The sequence below is a fragment of the Zootermopsis nevadensis genome, unplaced genomic scaffold (genome assembly GCF_977971745.1).
Source record: "Zootermopsis nevadensis isolate Lab colony 2312 unplaced genomic scaffold, Znev_1.0 Znev_ptg000021l, whole genome shotgun sequence".
Classification (NCBI taxonomy): Eukaryota; Metazoa; Arthropoda; class Insecta; order Blattodea; family Termopsidae; genus Zootermopsis; species Zootermopsis nevadensis.
In genome coordinates, this window is record NW_028259153.1 from 18,280,535 (window position 1) to 18,299,379 (window position 18,845).

Here is an 18,845-nt window from a genome sequence, read left to right on the forward strand (position 1 = left end):
GAACAGGACTTACAGCACCCTTGGGAGATATCAGAAATGCAGAAAAATATCCAGAAAACATAAAGGAAAACGGTCACGTGTGAGACCCTGGACATCAGACACGGAGGTTCAAAAACAGGGCGAAAGAATGTAAACTGAATTCAAGGTGTCCAGAGAGTGCCCATCGCTGGGGGTGTCTGTAAAGACAGTACGCCATAATTAATCTTAGGGTTAGGTCTACACAAAAGCAGGACAGCAATTCACGCCAGACTTCGTTAGTTAGCAGCAGTAGGTTTATTATTGTACCACGACTAGGACGTAACAAAACAAAATGATAACCATTATTCATAAATCCCTAAATTGAGAACACAAAGTCAGCACATAAAATGTACACCATCCACCAACACAGCAAGACTCATCAGTAATAATTCCATGCAAAATTTAGAGAACTAAATTGGAACTCGATTTAGAGTTTGAAACTAGTGTACATATGAGAATCAAAGCGAGCTTAAAACTATCGCCAAATGGAATTATGCATCGATTTTAATACGTTTACACATCGGTAAGTCAGAATAATCCATCAGCTCGGTGTTTAAATATATGCTGTCTTTTATTGTTAAATATTAAAGTCGCTCAGTTTCGCTGTCAAATTAAGTCATCATCCGAAATCAAAGAACATAATTTTTCTAGACAAACCGACAGTCACTCGCCTCCTTTTCTGGAACCCGAACGTTATCCTGCTCACATCCAACGCGCCACTGGGCAGTATCCTGAGCCAGCTATAACTTATCCCTATTTCTCCAAGTTCCATTTTGATATTATCCTCCATCTACACCTGTTTCTGCAAAATGGTCCCGTCCTTTCAGGATTTCTAACGAAAATATATAGATTTCTCATCTCACTCTTCTATTATATTTGGTAACAAGTACAAATTATGAAGCCCATAGTAAATCACAGTTTCTGCATTCATTTGACGTTTATTTTATCATGAATCCATCTGAATGGGTTCAATACACCATTGAGTTCATGTTAATAAAAATCTCTTTCATAAATATCACCTGTAACAAATACACAATAAAACGAAATCTATGTGTAAATAATATTGCAGTATTACTTTTTGGTAAATGTATATGTCAAGAGTTCCTCGAGGCTGGAAATCAAAAATCAGCCTACAAAGCTCAGTGATTGTGAAGATGCATCCCGTCATATTCAAATGTTCTCCTTTAGACAAGAGACCAGGACTTTGCATGCGGGCGCGCATCGACATATTTGTCCGAAGACACGGGTTCACATATTCAGCTGACAGATGCGATGCGAGGAAAACCAATTTCCGCCCACTCGTCCACCACACGCGCTTTGACACACGCCTCATCACAGCCCAACCCTTGGATGTAGGCTCAGGTGCGTAATGATTTGTAGCACAGTGCAGTTTATCAAGTCTAAGCCTGATAATCATCAGGCTGTCGAGGGCTAATTTGTCTCATTAATTAGGTGTACTAGAAAACCTCAGGTCAGAACGCTCATTATTTGTATAAGCCCGCCTAACGTTTTGATCCTGATATCTGTGGAATGACTTTAATCTTAACTTAAAACGTTTTGTGTTCCTGCAATGTAGCACAACCTGAATTTTCACCACCACTAATACGAAAACCCGCCACTGAACACAATCCTGAACCAGCTCTAATAATTTCCTAACAATATATTTGATTTTCCTAAGACTCAACTGTGTATTTTCGTGTCCTTGTCGGAGTTTTATATAACGCTTTCCAAGCGGTTTCTTTACAAAAATTCTGTGTGCAATTCTCGTCTATCCCAAACCAATCCAAAATATCATCCTGTACAGAGATTTTATTCAGTCTGTTACATGTTCGCTCAGAAAATTCTGGAAAAGAGCATTTAATTTTCAACTGGTCTTAAGGGCATACAAGCCTTAAGTCACAATAACCAAAAATATGCAGTAAGATGATTCAATGCTTTAACGCCATTATGTACTCAAGCAGAAATTTAAAAATGGCCCAAATACATTCCATTCGTCAATGACACCAGTCTGAACACAAACAAAAAAGAATTCACAGATCGTAAATTATTATTTTTATATCTAAATTCGTTCAAGGTATCGATATATGTATATTGATTGAGACTACAACGTGAATGAAAACGAAAACACATTTTTCAAACTTATCTCGCTGAAACCCAACACGAAAATATTGGAACGTTTTATATGGGCATTAACTAAATGGATATTTCATGTTCTATACATGGCTTTATACAACATCCCGTTGTAGATACAATATGGATTAATTATATTGCACTGGAAAAACTCCCTTCTGTTTTTACAACCAACCCGTCTTCTTCTGCATCTGAAAGTACAGCTTAATTAATACGCTCCTGCTGTGCCTCTTCTGCGGAGTAAGAAACAACAACTGATACCTTACCCTACTGCCTTAAAGCCAACTGCAAAAGATTCATTCTGTTTTCACAGAAGGTGATCTCAAGATCGATTCATGGTGGCATAACCATTACATCTGCAGTTTAAAAAATCTTTAAACAGATTTACTAAAACCGAGGCGTGCTAGTAGATGAACCATCCGGTGTACACGAAATGCCATCTATCTACGTACTAGAACATCAATGAAAAGTTTACAGTTCCTCAGCTGACACATAAGTCCCAGTATTTGTGGAACCGGAAGGTACATTAACATGTTCCCGGAAAGGCCAGGCCCTCAAAATAATTAAATGAGTTGACTTCACACATAATTTCACCTGCACTTTAAACCCCGATAATAATTACATGTGCCGCCTGCTTCAGCAATCAATAGCTCTTCATTTAGCAGTAATGAGTTTCGTACATTTCTCATTGTAAGCAGCTATTATGTCTTTAAACAATATTAACCAGTTGATCTTTGTAATGATGAAGATCTGTGTTTTCTTTTCGGTACGAATTGAACTTTTAAATATCACTGAGACGAGCTTCGCCTTCAAAGTGTTAAATGTATCATTACTTCAAAACAGTCGTCCCATCTACGCCTAGTTCTCCCAAGAGGCCCATTATATCGACATTTCAAAAACTTGAATTTTATGTGTCTCATTTCTCCCATATGTGACACGTGTCATTATTCTCGATTGAATCACCATAAGATAAACAGTAGAAATCACCACTCCGTCATTACGAAATCTTCTCCGGTCTTGTTATTTTGCCCTACATAAGTCTAAATTTCCTTCACATCATTTTTATCATACACCAATGATCTCTTTCTTCCCTTCGACCGAGATATTGACTTTCATATCCGTAAAAAACAATATTTAAAATTATGACCTGGATATTTTAATCAGATATGAAGACGCGGCATGAGAACAAATGGTCCTGAGATAAAACACAGCAGCAATTGCCCAAAAATTAATCCATCCTTAATTTAAACAAGATTATCATTTCTACTTGTTAAATCAGTTTGCAAGAGCGTTTCTGTACGTTTAGATAAATCGAGCATTCTCTGAACGGAAACAAATTGAGGTAAATATCCACTCAGCTGGAAATTACACAGCGTGTGTCAACTGTTTGAAATGTTGAATTTGCTTCCAACATACTTCATTATGACAACAAAAGATCTATTCATTTGTACGAGAGTCGACAGGTCAGGCGTGAAATTCGTAAGGTACACAAGGATAGTAGTAGTAGTTCGCGTCCCTTGATTTGGACAATCCAATATGAGACCAACTTCATGGAGAATATACGTGTTGAGTCTCATAACCAGTTCATATCATTTATATAACCAATAAATTCATGTCTTCTGAAGAGAAAATATGTATTTCCACAATTATTGCAAAAGAAAACTAAATATGGGAACAATACGAAACTTATAATCTCAAATAACTTTCAAGTATTATCAATCTACACTAATTGATATTTTACACCTAAATATATTATTATTATAAAAAATTATAAAAATTCTCAAGTGACAGAATTCGGTGGAACGCATGTGCTGATAATAATAATACGATCCTTTCACGATATTTTTATCCTTGTAATGTATGTTAAGTTTGGGTGGAATTAATCTCACAAAATCGCAGTCTTATAACTCTGTTACCTTCCCTTTACCTCGCTATTCTAAACATCCTCTAAGCTTCCTGTAACGGTAATGTTACAAACTTCTATTTGGAACACTTTAATATCAGTCGGATTAGAGTCTAACCTGGAAGGGTTTTCGTGCCCCCGATCACCTCTCTCAACTAGGCCACTGCTGCTATTATGTCTTAGGACAGGCCACCAAGCAAGCCTGTTCGCAAATCCAAACTTACTCATCATTAACGACCATCCTTATGGAAGGCCAAACTCTCGAATTGAAACAACGTCTTTAGAAAACCCAAAAATAAAGAATACGGTTTATTGATTTGCGCCTTTAATTATATCGTATAATTACTTTACTGATGGAGTACATACTCGCGTGACAGAACGTGATTTCACGAAAAGAAGAAGAAAATGGATTGACCAAAAGTGCAGATAATGTGTACAAAGGACAAGCAAATATGACCCGAAGTCTGCTTTATCTTACACAACCATCAATATCATGGATTAATTTTTTGTGTTCTTCAAGCTGCAAGGATGAAGTTTGTTCATCCCATATTTTGTCGGATATCTCTTCCAACTTCTACTTCCACGCTACATGGTCTTCAAAAGCTGACAGCTGCTCAGCGGGTCAACACATATCCCGCTTAATTATAAAATGTATTTTATGACGAGTACCGCTTCTTTCGAGCGACAAGATCATCTTTAAAAATTGGGGGGGGGGGGGAGCTGAATATTATCTACATGTGCAGATGGGATTAAAATGAACTAATAAATAATAACATTTAATTCACTCCACGAAATTTCAGTGCAGATTCCATAATGCAAAATTTAATCGAAAACTATAAAGTACTTTTGCGTATTTTACCTGTGTACTAACGGATCTACAAATTAAATATTAATTTTATTATTTGTAGACAACAAAAAATAAGGATGCATTCATACAAGATATACCTACGAACTGTAAGCAATGTTTTTTCTTCCTTCGAACGAGGTAAGAGGCTAACACGTCTGTCAATTCAGCAAATCACTTTCAGTTACGTCATCATTTTATGAATATGAGTATCAAACCGATAAGAGACCTGGGTTTGCTGCAAGGACAAATGTCTGGGTGTTAGTTAATGATAACTCGTCAGGTTCCCGACCCTCAATACATTTTTCTTAAGGTAGGTGGGCTCCAAAGACAATCTGGACATAGCGGCGGGAACAAAATATTTGCAGATGACTGCCTTCTGGGACACTACGCAGTGTAGTTCGGTTTAAATTCACGTCACTGTGGGAAAAATACCCGAGAAGAGTCATCTTCATACATGCGGCAGTCAGAAGTTAAAATCTCACAAAAATATCTGCCCCTACCGGGACTCAAACCCAATCACCCATCCCGCAGTCACTCACTTCACTGAGATATCCTTGTACGCAATACTCTTTTCTACTAATGAAACTTTTCAACAGAAAGCACAACATATCAGTGGCCATATTAATCTTTGTCAACGATCGCATTGAATTTGTAAAGACCTTGCAGGGTTCGAAATATAAGGGAAACATACAGCCATTCAAACTCCAAGTACATTGCTTCGCATTTCTTGACCGTGACGAAGTGGAACGCAACTAGTCAAGTTTGAGTACAATACTCCACCGTTTTCTCAGTTCAGTATTCTCAAAAGGAATTTACAGGAATCGCAGTTGAAATATCACATAAATGTAAGGCAAGACAAGAGCGTAAAACTTGTTCACGTTTCATTTATACAAGCGTCGTAAAATTTTCCATCGTCCAGTGTATGCTACATAGCCCGTCCATCCTCAGATCGAGAGAATTACAAAACGCGTACGTTTCTCAAGTCTTGTTGCATTGAGAAAATAAACCGGATTTCCACGAATTCATCAAATTATTGATATCTTGTGTGAACTATATTGATGGGATCATTAATGAATAATGAATTGGGAAGCACGCGGAAGGAAGCGATTGTGAACTAATTGAGACACTAACCCGGGAATTGCCTAAAGTGACCTACGACAACCATGTAAAAACATAATATCAGGCAGTCTTCAGCGCAAATTTAGAAATTAGGTCCTCTTGATTAAGGAGCGGTGTTAATTTGTTACAAATCCTGCAGTCAAAAAAACTTCATGAAGAAACGCTTGGATTTGAAAATAGAATGAAGTCTATAACGTGGCCTGTGTTAAGTTGCTGCTGTTTGCCTAATTTACAAACAAGATGACTCTGATTTAAAAAAATAAAGTAAAGAAATACAATGCGAATCAAAACACGCATTATATCGTAGTTCAGTGGCAAAGATAACTCGGTGTAATAATATTACCTGAAAAGAAAACATTCAAAGCAGTCAAAAGCAGACACTGCCCTCAATGCGCCTTGTGTGGCTTCTAAAATGTTAACAGTTAGTACGAAACCTTTTAGTAACAGTGAAATAATAAGACAGTCTAAAGTTTGCAGGCGGCTCAAAATGCTTCTTTCTCTGATAAAAAAAATAAAATTAGTTTATCACGGTTCGCTGCTTGGAAAAAAAATCGAGTAACTATCAAACAACATGGTTTAAAAGCGGCGGCCGGTAATTTTCAATGGGCTCCTTCACAAAATGATAAAGATGCCGACGTGAGACGCCAAGCGCATCTGCTTTCATTCAAAGACCTAGAATCAAACTCAGTATAACAGTGGAATTATTGCTTTAAAGCCGATGAAAGGGGCACGAACCAAGTTGGAAAAGGAGTCATCTATGGCCAGAATGAACAACGACGTATCAGTGATTGTCACGAAAGACGTAAAGAGTGCAACAATAATTATTTCATCGTATTCCATTGTTCATTACGTCAATAAATCCATACACGACATTAATATGAGCATTAATAACATCATACAAATGCCAGAGTTACGATCTGAAATATTCCACAACCAATTTCTTTGCAATAATTACGTTAGTGTCTTCCCATCGCAACCGACTACTACACAACTTCTGACTAGAAACAGCGTAGTTAAACAATCGAGACAGAGGTCTACATAACCTTCCATTCGAAGAATATCTTTCACGCACTTGATGAATTAGGACACACATTTGTCATTTTCCAACAGGTGATGAGTAATGAAGATTTAAAAACTTATAAATAGTACCTAATAACTACAATTGTCCTGGTTATGTAACTCTATACATTTTTTGTAAGATAATCATGATGCATAATAAAAGCAGTCTCAGATAGTCGCGTCCGAAGATTCGAACCAAAGAATCTCAAAAATGCAAGTCACTACGTATCATGAAGTTGGACGGCACAATCTGTGTTTGTGGCCTACACAACTGAGGTTGGGAAACGTAAATCTAATGCCACATCGAATTACACTGAATTCAATGTACGTTGATTACCATGTTGTGTATAATACATCGCAGCGTGCTAAACTTAACACTGTTACATTTCAAGTGATGACCAGTGGTTTACAACAGGGATATCCAAACGACAGATACCCTGGCTGGCTAAACGTGACCCGTACACCGAGTTCGGTTACACAAACTAAAATGTAAGTAATCAAACAGCTTTGTAAGTAATAAAATACAATACGCCAAAAACTGGAAAGATCTGTAATCGCAGAATTTATAAGAAAAAAAAACAGATGCTTTTGAAAAATTGTATACATAAATTTTATTGATAGAAGGAAAGCATGTCGCAAAGGGAAAATTTCACGCGTATCCTATAAATATGTTAAATTAATAAGACATAAACGTTTCGAAAACCCAATAACGTAGTCTGGAGGGCGTACAGTATTGAACTCTCGAAAGTTCTAACCCCTCCACAGGTGGAGTACTCGCATTGGATGGACCCCGTCCTAGCCTCCATAATTTCAAAATTAATTATCATTCGGAACAGGCCTGAGAAATTCGTATGTCAGCCAGTCCATCAATTCATTCAACTCTGTCAGCTAGTAAAAATAAACAAACAATCATCGTACTTACTTAATAAGACTTTCAAATCATCAATCCTATCACTTGCCGTGATCTCAGAATGAATAAATTGAAGGAACTATGCTTTTCCGATGGAAATGTCAGATATTTCTACGAAATGAAATAGGGCGGAAATTCTGTTCTGACGTGCATAACAGGAGAACCGCGTGTTCATTGGAGATCAAAATAATCTCCATGTTCACAAATATGTAAATACAAAAATCAAGTACAACTTACAGTCACGGGTAAATATCATATATTTCCACTTGGTATGAAATGCAGTGCTTTTACAAACCAATGACTGGCGAGGCAGATAATAAATGTGTACAAAGTTTTCGTTGGGAAGCCAAAAGGAAAGAGACCACTCACATGATCTAAGACTGGATGGAAGGGTAACATTAAAATTAATCTAAAGAAAATATGGATGGATGCTGTGGATTAGATTTACCGATGGTGGTCTCTTGTCAACACGGTAACAAACTTTCGGATTCCATAAAAGGCAGGGTATTGCATGACTAGATGTGAAGCATGTTCAAATAACGTATCTTGTTTTTTATGTACTCCTACAAAAGAAACATACTTTAATGTGAAGACATAATAATACTTCAACCCTTTTTAATTTTTTCTGTAATAAAGGTCTCCATAAAATATGTACTTCGTTGTTCAGCACAATAAACTCCTTGCTTCTAAAAAGAAATCTTGAAAAATGTGGGAAGAAGTGGTCGTGGCCTAGTTTAATATGTCTACCATGCCGGAATTTGCCTGGAGTGGCTAAAAAATTTCATGAACAGTCTCAGTCACTTTTACCCGAACTCATTAACATAGTCGTTTAATACTGACACACTAACCACGCTACAGATACCACATCTCACAGAGGCAGAAATTGTCTCCTCTTCTATGTTGCTAAATATTTATCAGATTTAAATATATTGTACTGTAGTTTCTAGATATTATATATATGTTATCGTATGTACCAGTATGTTGTAACATAGCCGTATTATAGAAGAAAACGACAGGGAGTCGAGAAATGGTCTAACACCTTCAGAATTTCACTGCATTCCCTCTAGTACTTTCGAAGACGAAATGCACATACTGATAGACACAATCTCTCACATTATGCAAATAATGCAACCCCCCAACTACACGTGTTTAACGTAGCTCGGTATGTTTCACTGCAGGGGAACATCATCAGGCTAATTCCTACCACATTGTAACTCACTGACTTACTCGGACATAATGCATGACGTGTAATTTAAATACTAACAAAGACAGAAAATTACAAAACTCACTATGTTTCTGAGGCTGACTTAGACTCCGTCGTCAGGTAAAAAACATGAGCCAGTAAATCAAAACTAATCTAAATAAAACGTCATATGAACGCTAATACACCAATGTGATTGAACTCCAGAATGCCAACCCTACCTTGTTGTTCCGGGACGAGAATTCTGGCTTGCGACATCTTGAGTACCAGCAAAAGGAAGATGACACGGATGAATAAAGAATTCAAAGAGTGTCTAGGAACTGTTCTTCCCACAACAGCAGATCGTGTTTCCTTCATACTTTTGAAAAAAGTCTTTGGTCTGCCTTTGTAAGTAACACACTTTATACACAACACACAGACACTGTAAAGCATATTTATTATGTACATTTTCAGCAAACTAAGTCTCTTGTAGCACAGCGTCCCTTGTTTTTATAACAGAAACTACGACACGCCAAGCTTCAAAACTGCCAGCACTCGGAACATCTAATCGTTCTGTCACATCCGCGAGTTGATGAGCATTGCTTTCAATTCGGAACAGCCGTACACAAAGTCATTTGACTAAACCGTATTATATAAAATGCATGTTCTAATCATATATATTCACTCTCAACTCAAATAATAATCCACACAGTTTTATAAACTGGCATGCTATTTTCACAAATTCCAAACACTGCTGTCACACCTGATGAGTTTCGCCTCCATCTCGATCGACTTTCTCACGACTCTCGAAAAATTAAATGGTTCTTCACCACCTACAGTTGAATCCAGGAACTACTCTTACATGCGTGAATCACGCACTATAAATATCTCAACACTGTTACAGCAAAAGAATCAACTAAACACAACAAAGTTCAAGTTACGTGCATGGTTCTAAAAATCAAAACGACGTGCTTCTGAACCGTGTACACATGTAAACAACTGTCGCTTTGATACGTGTTAATAACAGATGAAAACGAGCGGTTAATATATGTTTCAAGTCTTACAAATTAATTTTAAAATTATAAATTACAGCACCTGGTATTTTCCGCAAAAACCTCTACGCTACCACATTTTTAAATTCATACATTACGCAACGTCTGTTTATCCATACAGTCTTACTTCACATAAATCCATGAATGTTCTATTTCTGCTTGTTACTGTTCGCCGTCTGGTTAAGTGTCCTATTACCACGTAATGTGAAACACTCGGTCTGTTCCCATGCTTGAACGGCACTATTTATAACGTCGAAAGAGATGGAAGTTTCGACAAGAGAGAGCGAGAGGATGAGGGCGCACCTGACGCGCTCGCTACTCAAGAATCGTACGTAATCTTGCCCAAGACGAATAAAAATTGACGCACTAACGACAACGCAAAGCACTTCGAACAAGTGACTGAAACGGAATTGGCGCCAACTGAACTTTGCGTTGCGGATTTCTTCCCCCCACTAAGTGTCCCCTCCACTACCATTTCAGTACAAACCCCCCCTTCCCTTACCCCGCGATTCCCATTACACTCACAGATACAGGCCTCAACCCCCACCCCCCACCCCTCTGATGGTGTGACTGGCGCAGAAGCATTGATTCTGCGCAGAAGTGACTTCAGCAGTAGATACATAGGGAACAGTACCAATTGCAACAGTCCACAAAGGTTTATCGATAATTGTAGAGTAAAGTCAAAAATAATTTACCGTGATATGATAATCAAAGTTATATGCTACGCAAACAGTTTATTCATGGACGTAATACAAGCAAGAAAAATTCGCAACAGCTTACGGATAACACTAAAGACAGATAACTGCTTATATTTAATCGCCCCAAAAAATATTATACGCGGCGAGTAATATTACGAAGATGCACATAATATAATTTTACACAGCCATTTGTTACTTCCCCCCTCTTAGGTCAAATATTCTCCTGCCACCATTTTTTTTAAATAGGAATGCCCTCAATCAATGATTTTCCCTAAAGATGAAAGACCACTCACATAAAATACAACTAACCCTGTTATTTAACAAATTGCAAACAGAATCTTTAATAGAAATCTGAAGTTTTCTGACGATGGAGCATTATAATAATTAAAACTTTTTTTATGCTTCCTCTCTAAAATTCGTGAGAATTTACTGTGTCTTTCAAGTTTTTTTATTTAGTCTTCTGTCTGACGACAGGTCCATATGAACAGGATCCTTCCATCCTTTTCTCGGACTGGGACCTGTTCATATACGTTCTTGGCAGATGATCCAGAAGTGGTTTGCCATTGCCTTCTTCTGTGTGTGAATGGAGTAATTGTTGGGATGCCACGGAGAACCCGGGGAAGCCCCCGGAGGAAAACTCCGTGTTGCCTAGACCACGGCCTTGCCCAACACAAGTTATAAATTCGGGCACCGCCGGGAATCGAACCCGAGACATGTAAAATGTTCCTTCAGTTGAAAATAATATCAGGCGGGTTTGAACGCCTGTGAGAATCCGCGTTAAGCAGTAATCCCTTGCACGCCTTTCCGTTCACTGTGTATCTTTGGGTTCAAACGACAACTTCTGAGAACATAAAGTAACACAGAATGGAAATACAACTGAGACGGTGGAGAAACTTGTGTTCCTTTTACACAGACTACTCCGTTGGTTCTCTGCAGCACAACACAAAGCGGAAATAGTTACGTAATCCCATATAAATCCTTCTGGAAAACAGTAGTAAAGGGGAATATTATATTAAGTTAGGTTAGGTTAGGTTAGGTTTCCTATGTTAGGATTGATAGGGTTGGGTTGTTTACTGGAGAATTACTTGTGTGTCATTAGGTGATCCTGAGGTGCCCTGAATAAGTGCTGGAGAAGTCCTGGACAATTCCTGGAGCAATACTGGGGAAATTCTGGAAAAGTCAGAGGTCAGTGCCGGAGAACTCCATTTTAGGATTTACGTAAAAAATTTAGTCGTAGTGAAGTGCTGGAAAGTTCCTGGAGAAGTGCTGGAGAAATTTTGGAGAAGTCCTGGAAAGGTTCTGTGGAAGTACTTAGGCCGTGGGTTTGATCCTGTGTTGTCGGTTAGGTGGGATTAGTTGAAGTTAGATTGGAATAAGTTAATTTGGATTAGGTTGCGTTGTTGTGGGTTAGCTATGGTTAGGTAAGATTAGGTTAAGTAAGATTTGAAGTTTTCACAGCGGTGAGTATGAAGATTTCTGTCTTCTGGGTTGTTGCGGCTGTGTAGTCTGGTCGGTGTTAACCAACGTTTCAGAGGTCATTCTGCCTCCGTCATCAGGGCGATGAATTAGTATGAAGATTTCTGTCTTCTGGGTTGTTGCGCTGTGTAGTCTGGTCGATGTTTACCAACGTTTCGGAGGTCATACTGCCTCCGTCATCAGGGCGATTAAAAATATGAAGATTTCTGTCTTCTGGGTTGTTGCGCTGTGTAGTCTGGTCGATGTTTACCAACGTTTCAGAGGTCATACTGCATCCGTCATCAGGGCGATTAAAAATATGAAGATTTCTGTCTTCTGGGTTGTTTCGCTGTGTAGTCTGGTCGATGTTAACCAATGTTTCGGAGGTCATACTGCCTCCGTCATCAGGGCGATTAAAAATATGAAGATTTCTGTCTTCTGGGTTGTTGCGCTGTGTAGTCTGGTCGATGTTTACCAACGTTTCAGAGGTCATACTGCATCCGTCATCAGGGCGATTAAAAATATGAAGATTTCTGTCTTCTGGGTTGTTGCGCTGTGTAGTCTGGTCGATGTTAAGCAACGTTTCTGAGGTCATACTGCTTCCGTCATCAGGGCGGTGAGTATGAAGATTTCCGTCTTCTGGGTTGTTGCCCTGTGTAGTCTGGTCGATGTTAACCAACGTTTCAGAGGTCATACTGCCTTCGTCATCAGGGCGATTAAAAATATGAAAATTTCTGTCTTCTGGGTTGTTGCGCTGTGTAGTCTGGTCGATGTTTACCAACGTTTCAGAGGTCATACTGCATCCGTCATCAGGGCGATTAAAAATATGAAGATTTCTGTCTTCTGGGTTGTTGCGCTGTGTAGTCTGGTCTTCTTTCCATATCTCTTTGAGTACATGAACCGCAATAATCCCACCATTCGACATTATATAACTAAAGAAGTTATAAAACTTCGTGGAGTGAACTCAACCAAAACTCAATCAGCATCGCGGCTTAATTAACCTTCTGTGTACACGCGGAAATCACACCATAAAACACAAGATGTTGTTAACTGTCGGTCTTCGAAAATTATCCAACACTCATCATGATCACATTAAAGGCCAACATCGACACCCTCAATCTAAGTTCTCCCCGAGGGGCGAAAGCCCAACTTTTACATGCACATTTACTGTAATGATCTATTCTAAAACACAGGATTTTAACACTTTCGAGATTGTCGCGTTACACTCAACAGACGCCCAGAAGGCTATCCCATAAGACCTCAATCAACAGGAACAAGAGAGTCAAACTTCGCACGCTATTATTTAGCTTTCGTTCTTAATAGCAAAGTCCAACAAATCAATACCGAAAATCTTTGTTTTATTCTCGAATTCAAATTATATTATTGTGTCTGGAGGTCAAACGGGTTCTTGCAGCAAATCTGTTTTGCTCAAACGTTTTAAGACGTAAGTTAACTATTCTCATTTAAGCCAAAGTCCGAAGATCAATTTTGTTTGTTTCATGATAGTTATGGCCAGAAGTTCGAGGGAGGTTCCAAAGGCTGGGCTGTCATTTTGTGACGCTGATATTGATGGAGTTGACACACGACAATGCAGTAGCCCGTGAGGAGTCGTAGAAACCTCCGATGAATGTCAGCACGCATCAACGAATGAAGATAAATGACTATCACTAACTAATATCACCAACACGGTTTTAAAACTCATCTACATTACCCCGTTTTCTATACCGGAGAGCATGATATTCGTTTTTTTTTTCTGAATTTATATCAGGGAGGAGACGTACTTTTATGCAATATTCAATACATTTTCGACTCAACTTTACTTTTATATCACGCACGCAAGTATTTCAATATGTCCTTGGCACGCCATGGAAGAAATCACACTTTCATTCTCAGTTTTACAAAAAGGAAACAATAATATAAAAGATAATACAATATTAAGAATAAAACACTTTATGTTTTCTGTGTTCTATTTACGTTTAAGTCTTACATACATATGGTACATACAGATAAACACCATCTTACTTCCATTTCCATAGTCGACTTAAAGCTAAGGAGATAAATTTTTGTGCATATAATTTTTATACACTCTGCAATTCATTCAAAAGTTTTAATACATTATTATGAAGCAGGCCGGAACATCTATCATTTTATGGAATATCTGTGTACTATTTCGCAATTTAACTTCAGAGAAACAGGCCTATGGCCTAAACCATGGTGTTGGTACAATAAATGGCATTTTATCGTTAATTTTTGATAGAAATGCCTTTCTACACAAACTTTTACGGCTGTCTATGAAGAAAAGAATTGCCTGAGACACATTATCACTTTGACATGAACAGCAACACTGTACGAGGTCTAATGATGAATTTTCGTGACTGGTATACAGGGAGAAAAAATAAAGGCCGGCCTTCCTCAAAGTGAGAAAAACACTCAAACGTTTCCGAAACATTTATCCTGAAATGTAGTTTCTAATATTTAGTGAGCTTATTCTGAAATATAACACAGAAGTTAATCGACAAAGTTTCTCCTTCGTGTCAGCCATGCAACAAGGTTTTATACGTCATTATTATCATCCAAGGACTCTTATTGAAACGTTACGGTCTCAGCTATCCAAAAGTCTTTTTATTCTTCTTATTTGTTTTTTAGGTTTAAGTCCAACGAAATCCATTCACATAAAAGTTACATTTTCAAAATGCTAAAAGAAAGGAAACAAATCAGCTTCCAAAGCAACAGTCGGAATGCTTGCATTCAGAACTACAGCAGATATGATATTACACATAAATCCGAAATTAACAGTAATATTAATTTTATAGGGCCCCTCTCTTGAATTCCTTTTTAATTATTATTCCTACAACCACTAAATAAAAAGTTCATTTACATGCGTGAATATTAATTAAATGTGTACTGCTGACAAAGCTGTAAATGGCGTGTCGACAAAGCATCCCAATAACTACAAACCGCAGTAACATAATCAGCCACAAGAAGAGCCATCATATTGACGGCAATCATTAGAGTAAAACTACAGAGCAGTTAGAAAACAGAATACCCAGTTCACGCTTTCAGAGTGCAGAAGTATGTCCCGTATAATGCATTCTGCAAATTTCTCAAATAACATGCATCATTTTACAGTCACGTTTTCTCCAGATATGGCTGTCTTCTGAGTAGTAATAGTAGTAATAAAATTTCAAAAGGGCAATATTCATTAAAAAATCAACCCACTGATTCATTTTTTCAGTCATTCATCATCAATCATTTATTAGATCAGTGGTATTCAACCTTTTTTGTTCGCGTACCCCCAGATATAATTTATCTTCAACTTTGTACCCCCAAAGTTGTTGGTGTATAATTCAAGTTATACATAGTATATAATCCACATCTAAAATAAATTAAATAAATTACATTACTGATTATTTAGTGTTTATCATAAAATAATATATGTTTTTTTTAAATTTCACGTGCCCCCTAAGATGTCTTAGCGTACCCCCGGGGGTACGCGTACCCCAGGTTGAATACCACTGTATTAGATCACGCATTCAACCACCTACACGTTCAAACAATCATCCATCCTTCAGTTTCGTCATTCATCCACTCAGCCACTAACTCAACCACCCATCATCCATCTTTCCGTTCATTATTTATCCAACCAATCATCTTTTCGTCCATTCATCTATAAACCAACATCTACGTCCATTAGACCTAGCCAGCAGTAATCAGTCAGGAAACGACAAACTGTCACATGAACGTACACTACTGTGTGTAAACATCAGTATATAGCAGGGGTTATGTTATTTTACAAGTGAGAAAAGTTAATCATGTTAATCCTTATAATTGGCAACATTACAAGATTTATTTTGCGGCTTTTTAATTAGCGATACTGAGAGCGTACTTCTAATTTGCTGTAACACGCACGGGCTAATTGATCCGTTAATTGTGGTCTCGTCCCAGCCCAACACTCACTGGCAGAACGGCAGCTAATAAACCATGTTTGATAAATAGAAAACTGCTACCTACCAATTAATTCCATTGCCAAGGGCCCACTAGCGCGTTTGGTGTGTGTGTAGAAATCGGTAAGGACCAAATTCTTAAATACTATTTAGACTAGCTTCGACTTCAAAGGGTTAAGTCTCCCTTAACTGAAGGGAAGAGATGAAGAGAAGTTGAAGAAACGGAGCGGAGGATAGAAGCGCCCACCGTCGGCGTCGCTAGCGAACTAAAAGAGAGTGGGCTAAGCCCCTAGTACACATACAATGAGATAAAATTAATAATGGTCATGATACGGAGGTGGAGGACCGATGACACCTGATGCATTGCGGCACTGTGAGGTGATTGACAATAGGAAAGGCTTGTCCACAAACTGATGGCTCCACGCACACAACGAGCGGTGCCCTGTGCCATTTGTCCCCGTCTAAATGACTAATCAAAGTGAACCCCCTCTCGAGGCAGCCACTACGTTACATTCACAGAGTGAAAAAAAACAGCTAAATAACTGTATGAGGAAAGTTCAGTCAGGTTTATCGGATTCAAATGTTGACTCTAAGTTATAATTTACGACGATCAAACAGAGGATGACGAGATCGGCTGACCATTTAACACGTACGAGACGAGAAATGCGTACAGAACTTTGTTCAGAAGATCTGAAAATAACAGCATATGGGATACATAGGCGAAAAGAGCAGAATGATAACATGGATATAAAAGTAAATACGCGTATGAATGGCTCGTGTTACCCCTGTACATGAAATAAGGGAAAAGTATAGACGAGCTAATCGACTCTCAGCTTCTCTAGGATTATCTTCCATTGAGAATTTTGTACAAGCAACATTTTTTCTTTTGTTTCTTTCTATATCAAGAGGAAGGTACGCAAAATAATGTATCACCTACACTGATACAATATCCAGATCCACGTAGTGCGTTTTACATTGAAGTAACATTCTTTCATGAAAGGATAATCTATGTGAGCGAAGAGCCAATACTCGGTGTGACATCAGCACTAAAGTAATGGAAAAGAAATATGGCGCAATAGGGGCGTGTGTGGGGGGGGGGAGGTTATAAGCAACGTGCGTCAGTGTCTAAACACTCTCGTCAAATTCGTTTAACACTAAGAGCATCTCCATATTCCTCAGTTACTTCTGATGCTCATGATGGCAATTATATTATCGTCAAGACTTCAATATCCATATATCTTCCCTCAATGTACGTCACTCAGAAATCAGTGAACTTTACCTACACGACACAAAAATATATAGATAATTAAAGAATAAAAGCAGTTGCTAGATATTTACTTATGTATCAATTCATATCCGCCCTTTATTTGTATTTGTTTTCCCCTTCAAAAACGCCTACATTCACCCAACCCTCCTACCTTTCCATCTAAACTCCAGTGTAAAGTCTTTTGAACAGTTGAAAGTATCTCATCTGATCATTAAATTCCCTTCTATGGGTTCTGCAGGACCTTCAGTTAGACTGCCGCGTTCACAAAAGCCCTGGTATTGTACCGTATCCTCAGCAACTTAAATACAATCCACATATTCACAGTCACCTCTTATTATATATTACTATTCTACGTATGTACAGATTTCCATCTTCCCCTCAGAATTCACGACGATACGTGGATACATAATAGATCAGTTACTTACTTCTTTACTTAACCAACGATATTAAGCAGTAAGAAGTTTATTCCTTTGATAAGATAGACCGTCAGTCACTTAAATAACCGGAAGTTTACAATTATGTGGCCCAAATGTAGTTATTAACGTAAGGAACGTCATTCCTCCTGCTAAGATATGTGTGTATTGTAATATCCTTTAGAATGAAGTGTCACCCTGTACTGTATGCAATTAGCTGTTTCCGCAGACAACCGTTACCGGATAACCACACAGGCGTAATGGTTCTAGTCTCAACTTGCTGTTCCGAATAAGCGAATTATATCATTATGGTCTGATCACCTGGCATCAATTATTAATATATAATCGTATGTGTCACAGACATGACAGTTCACACTCGATGAACTCATCATTTGAAATGTAAACCGTCACTCGCCACTTTCCAGATTTCAGTCTGGTGCCAATGGGGACAGACTCATTCTCTTTTGCGCTGTTTCATCGGCGAACTACTTGGTTTTATGGTCTCGCAATATTTAAACAAACTAATTTAGACAATTTAAACCACATGAATTATAACTAACACATAACGTGCGCCAACAGAACAAATACTTCAGCCTGAAATTGAGGACGTGCACTAAGGACTGACAAAAATAATCGATGTACTCCGCTCTAAATATTCATACTCATTACCGAAAACGTTGAGATGAACAGGTCTCGTGGTATCCATAAAATATATAAAAACTGCGTAACGCGTTTATTCGAATAACGTCAAAAACTATACCATTTCAGAGAACTGTGTGAAGATAGAAAGATACTATTAAAATCTACTTTTAAAAACATGGTACAAAAATTTGCACTAGATTCAGCTGGC

At 38.1% G+C, this 18,845-nt stretch overlaps 1 protein-coding gene across 4 annotated transcripts in view; it reads right to left on the reverse strand.

Moving 5' to 3' along the window:
• Positions 1-18,845, reverse strand: part of side-II (sidestep II transmembrane protein) — a 547,262-nt gene that overhangs the window by 418,332 nt on the left and 110,085 nt on the right. For 3 of the 4 annotated variants that reach the window (XR_015536175.1, XM_087352838.1, XM_087352837.1), the window contains exon 1: positions 9,409-10,652. The exons of the other annotated variant lie outside the window; for it this stretch is intronic. Coding sequence is in view for 2 of the 3 variants with exons in the window: in XM_087352838.1 (XP_087208964.1) it covers positions 9,409-9,634 (226 nt within the window). In the remaining variant the exon portion in view is untranslated. Of the gene's footprint in view, positions 1-9,408; positions 10,653-18,845 lie in introns of those variants that run through there. 4 annotated transcript variants of the gene reach the window in all.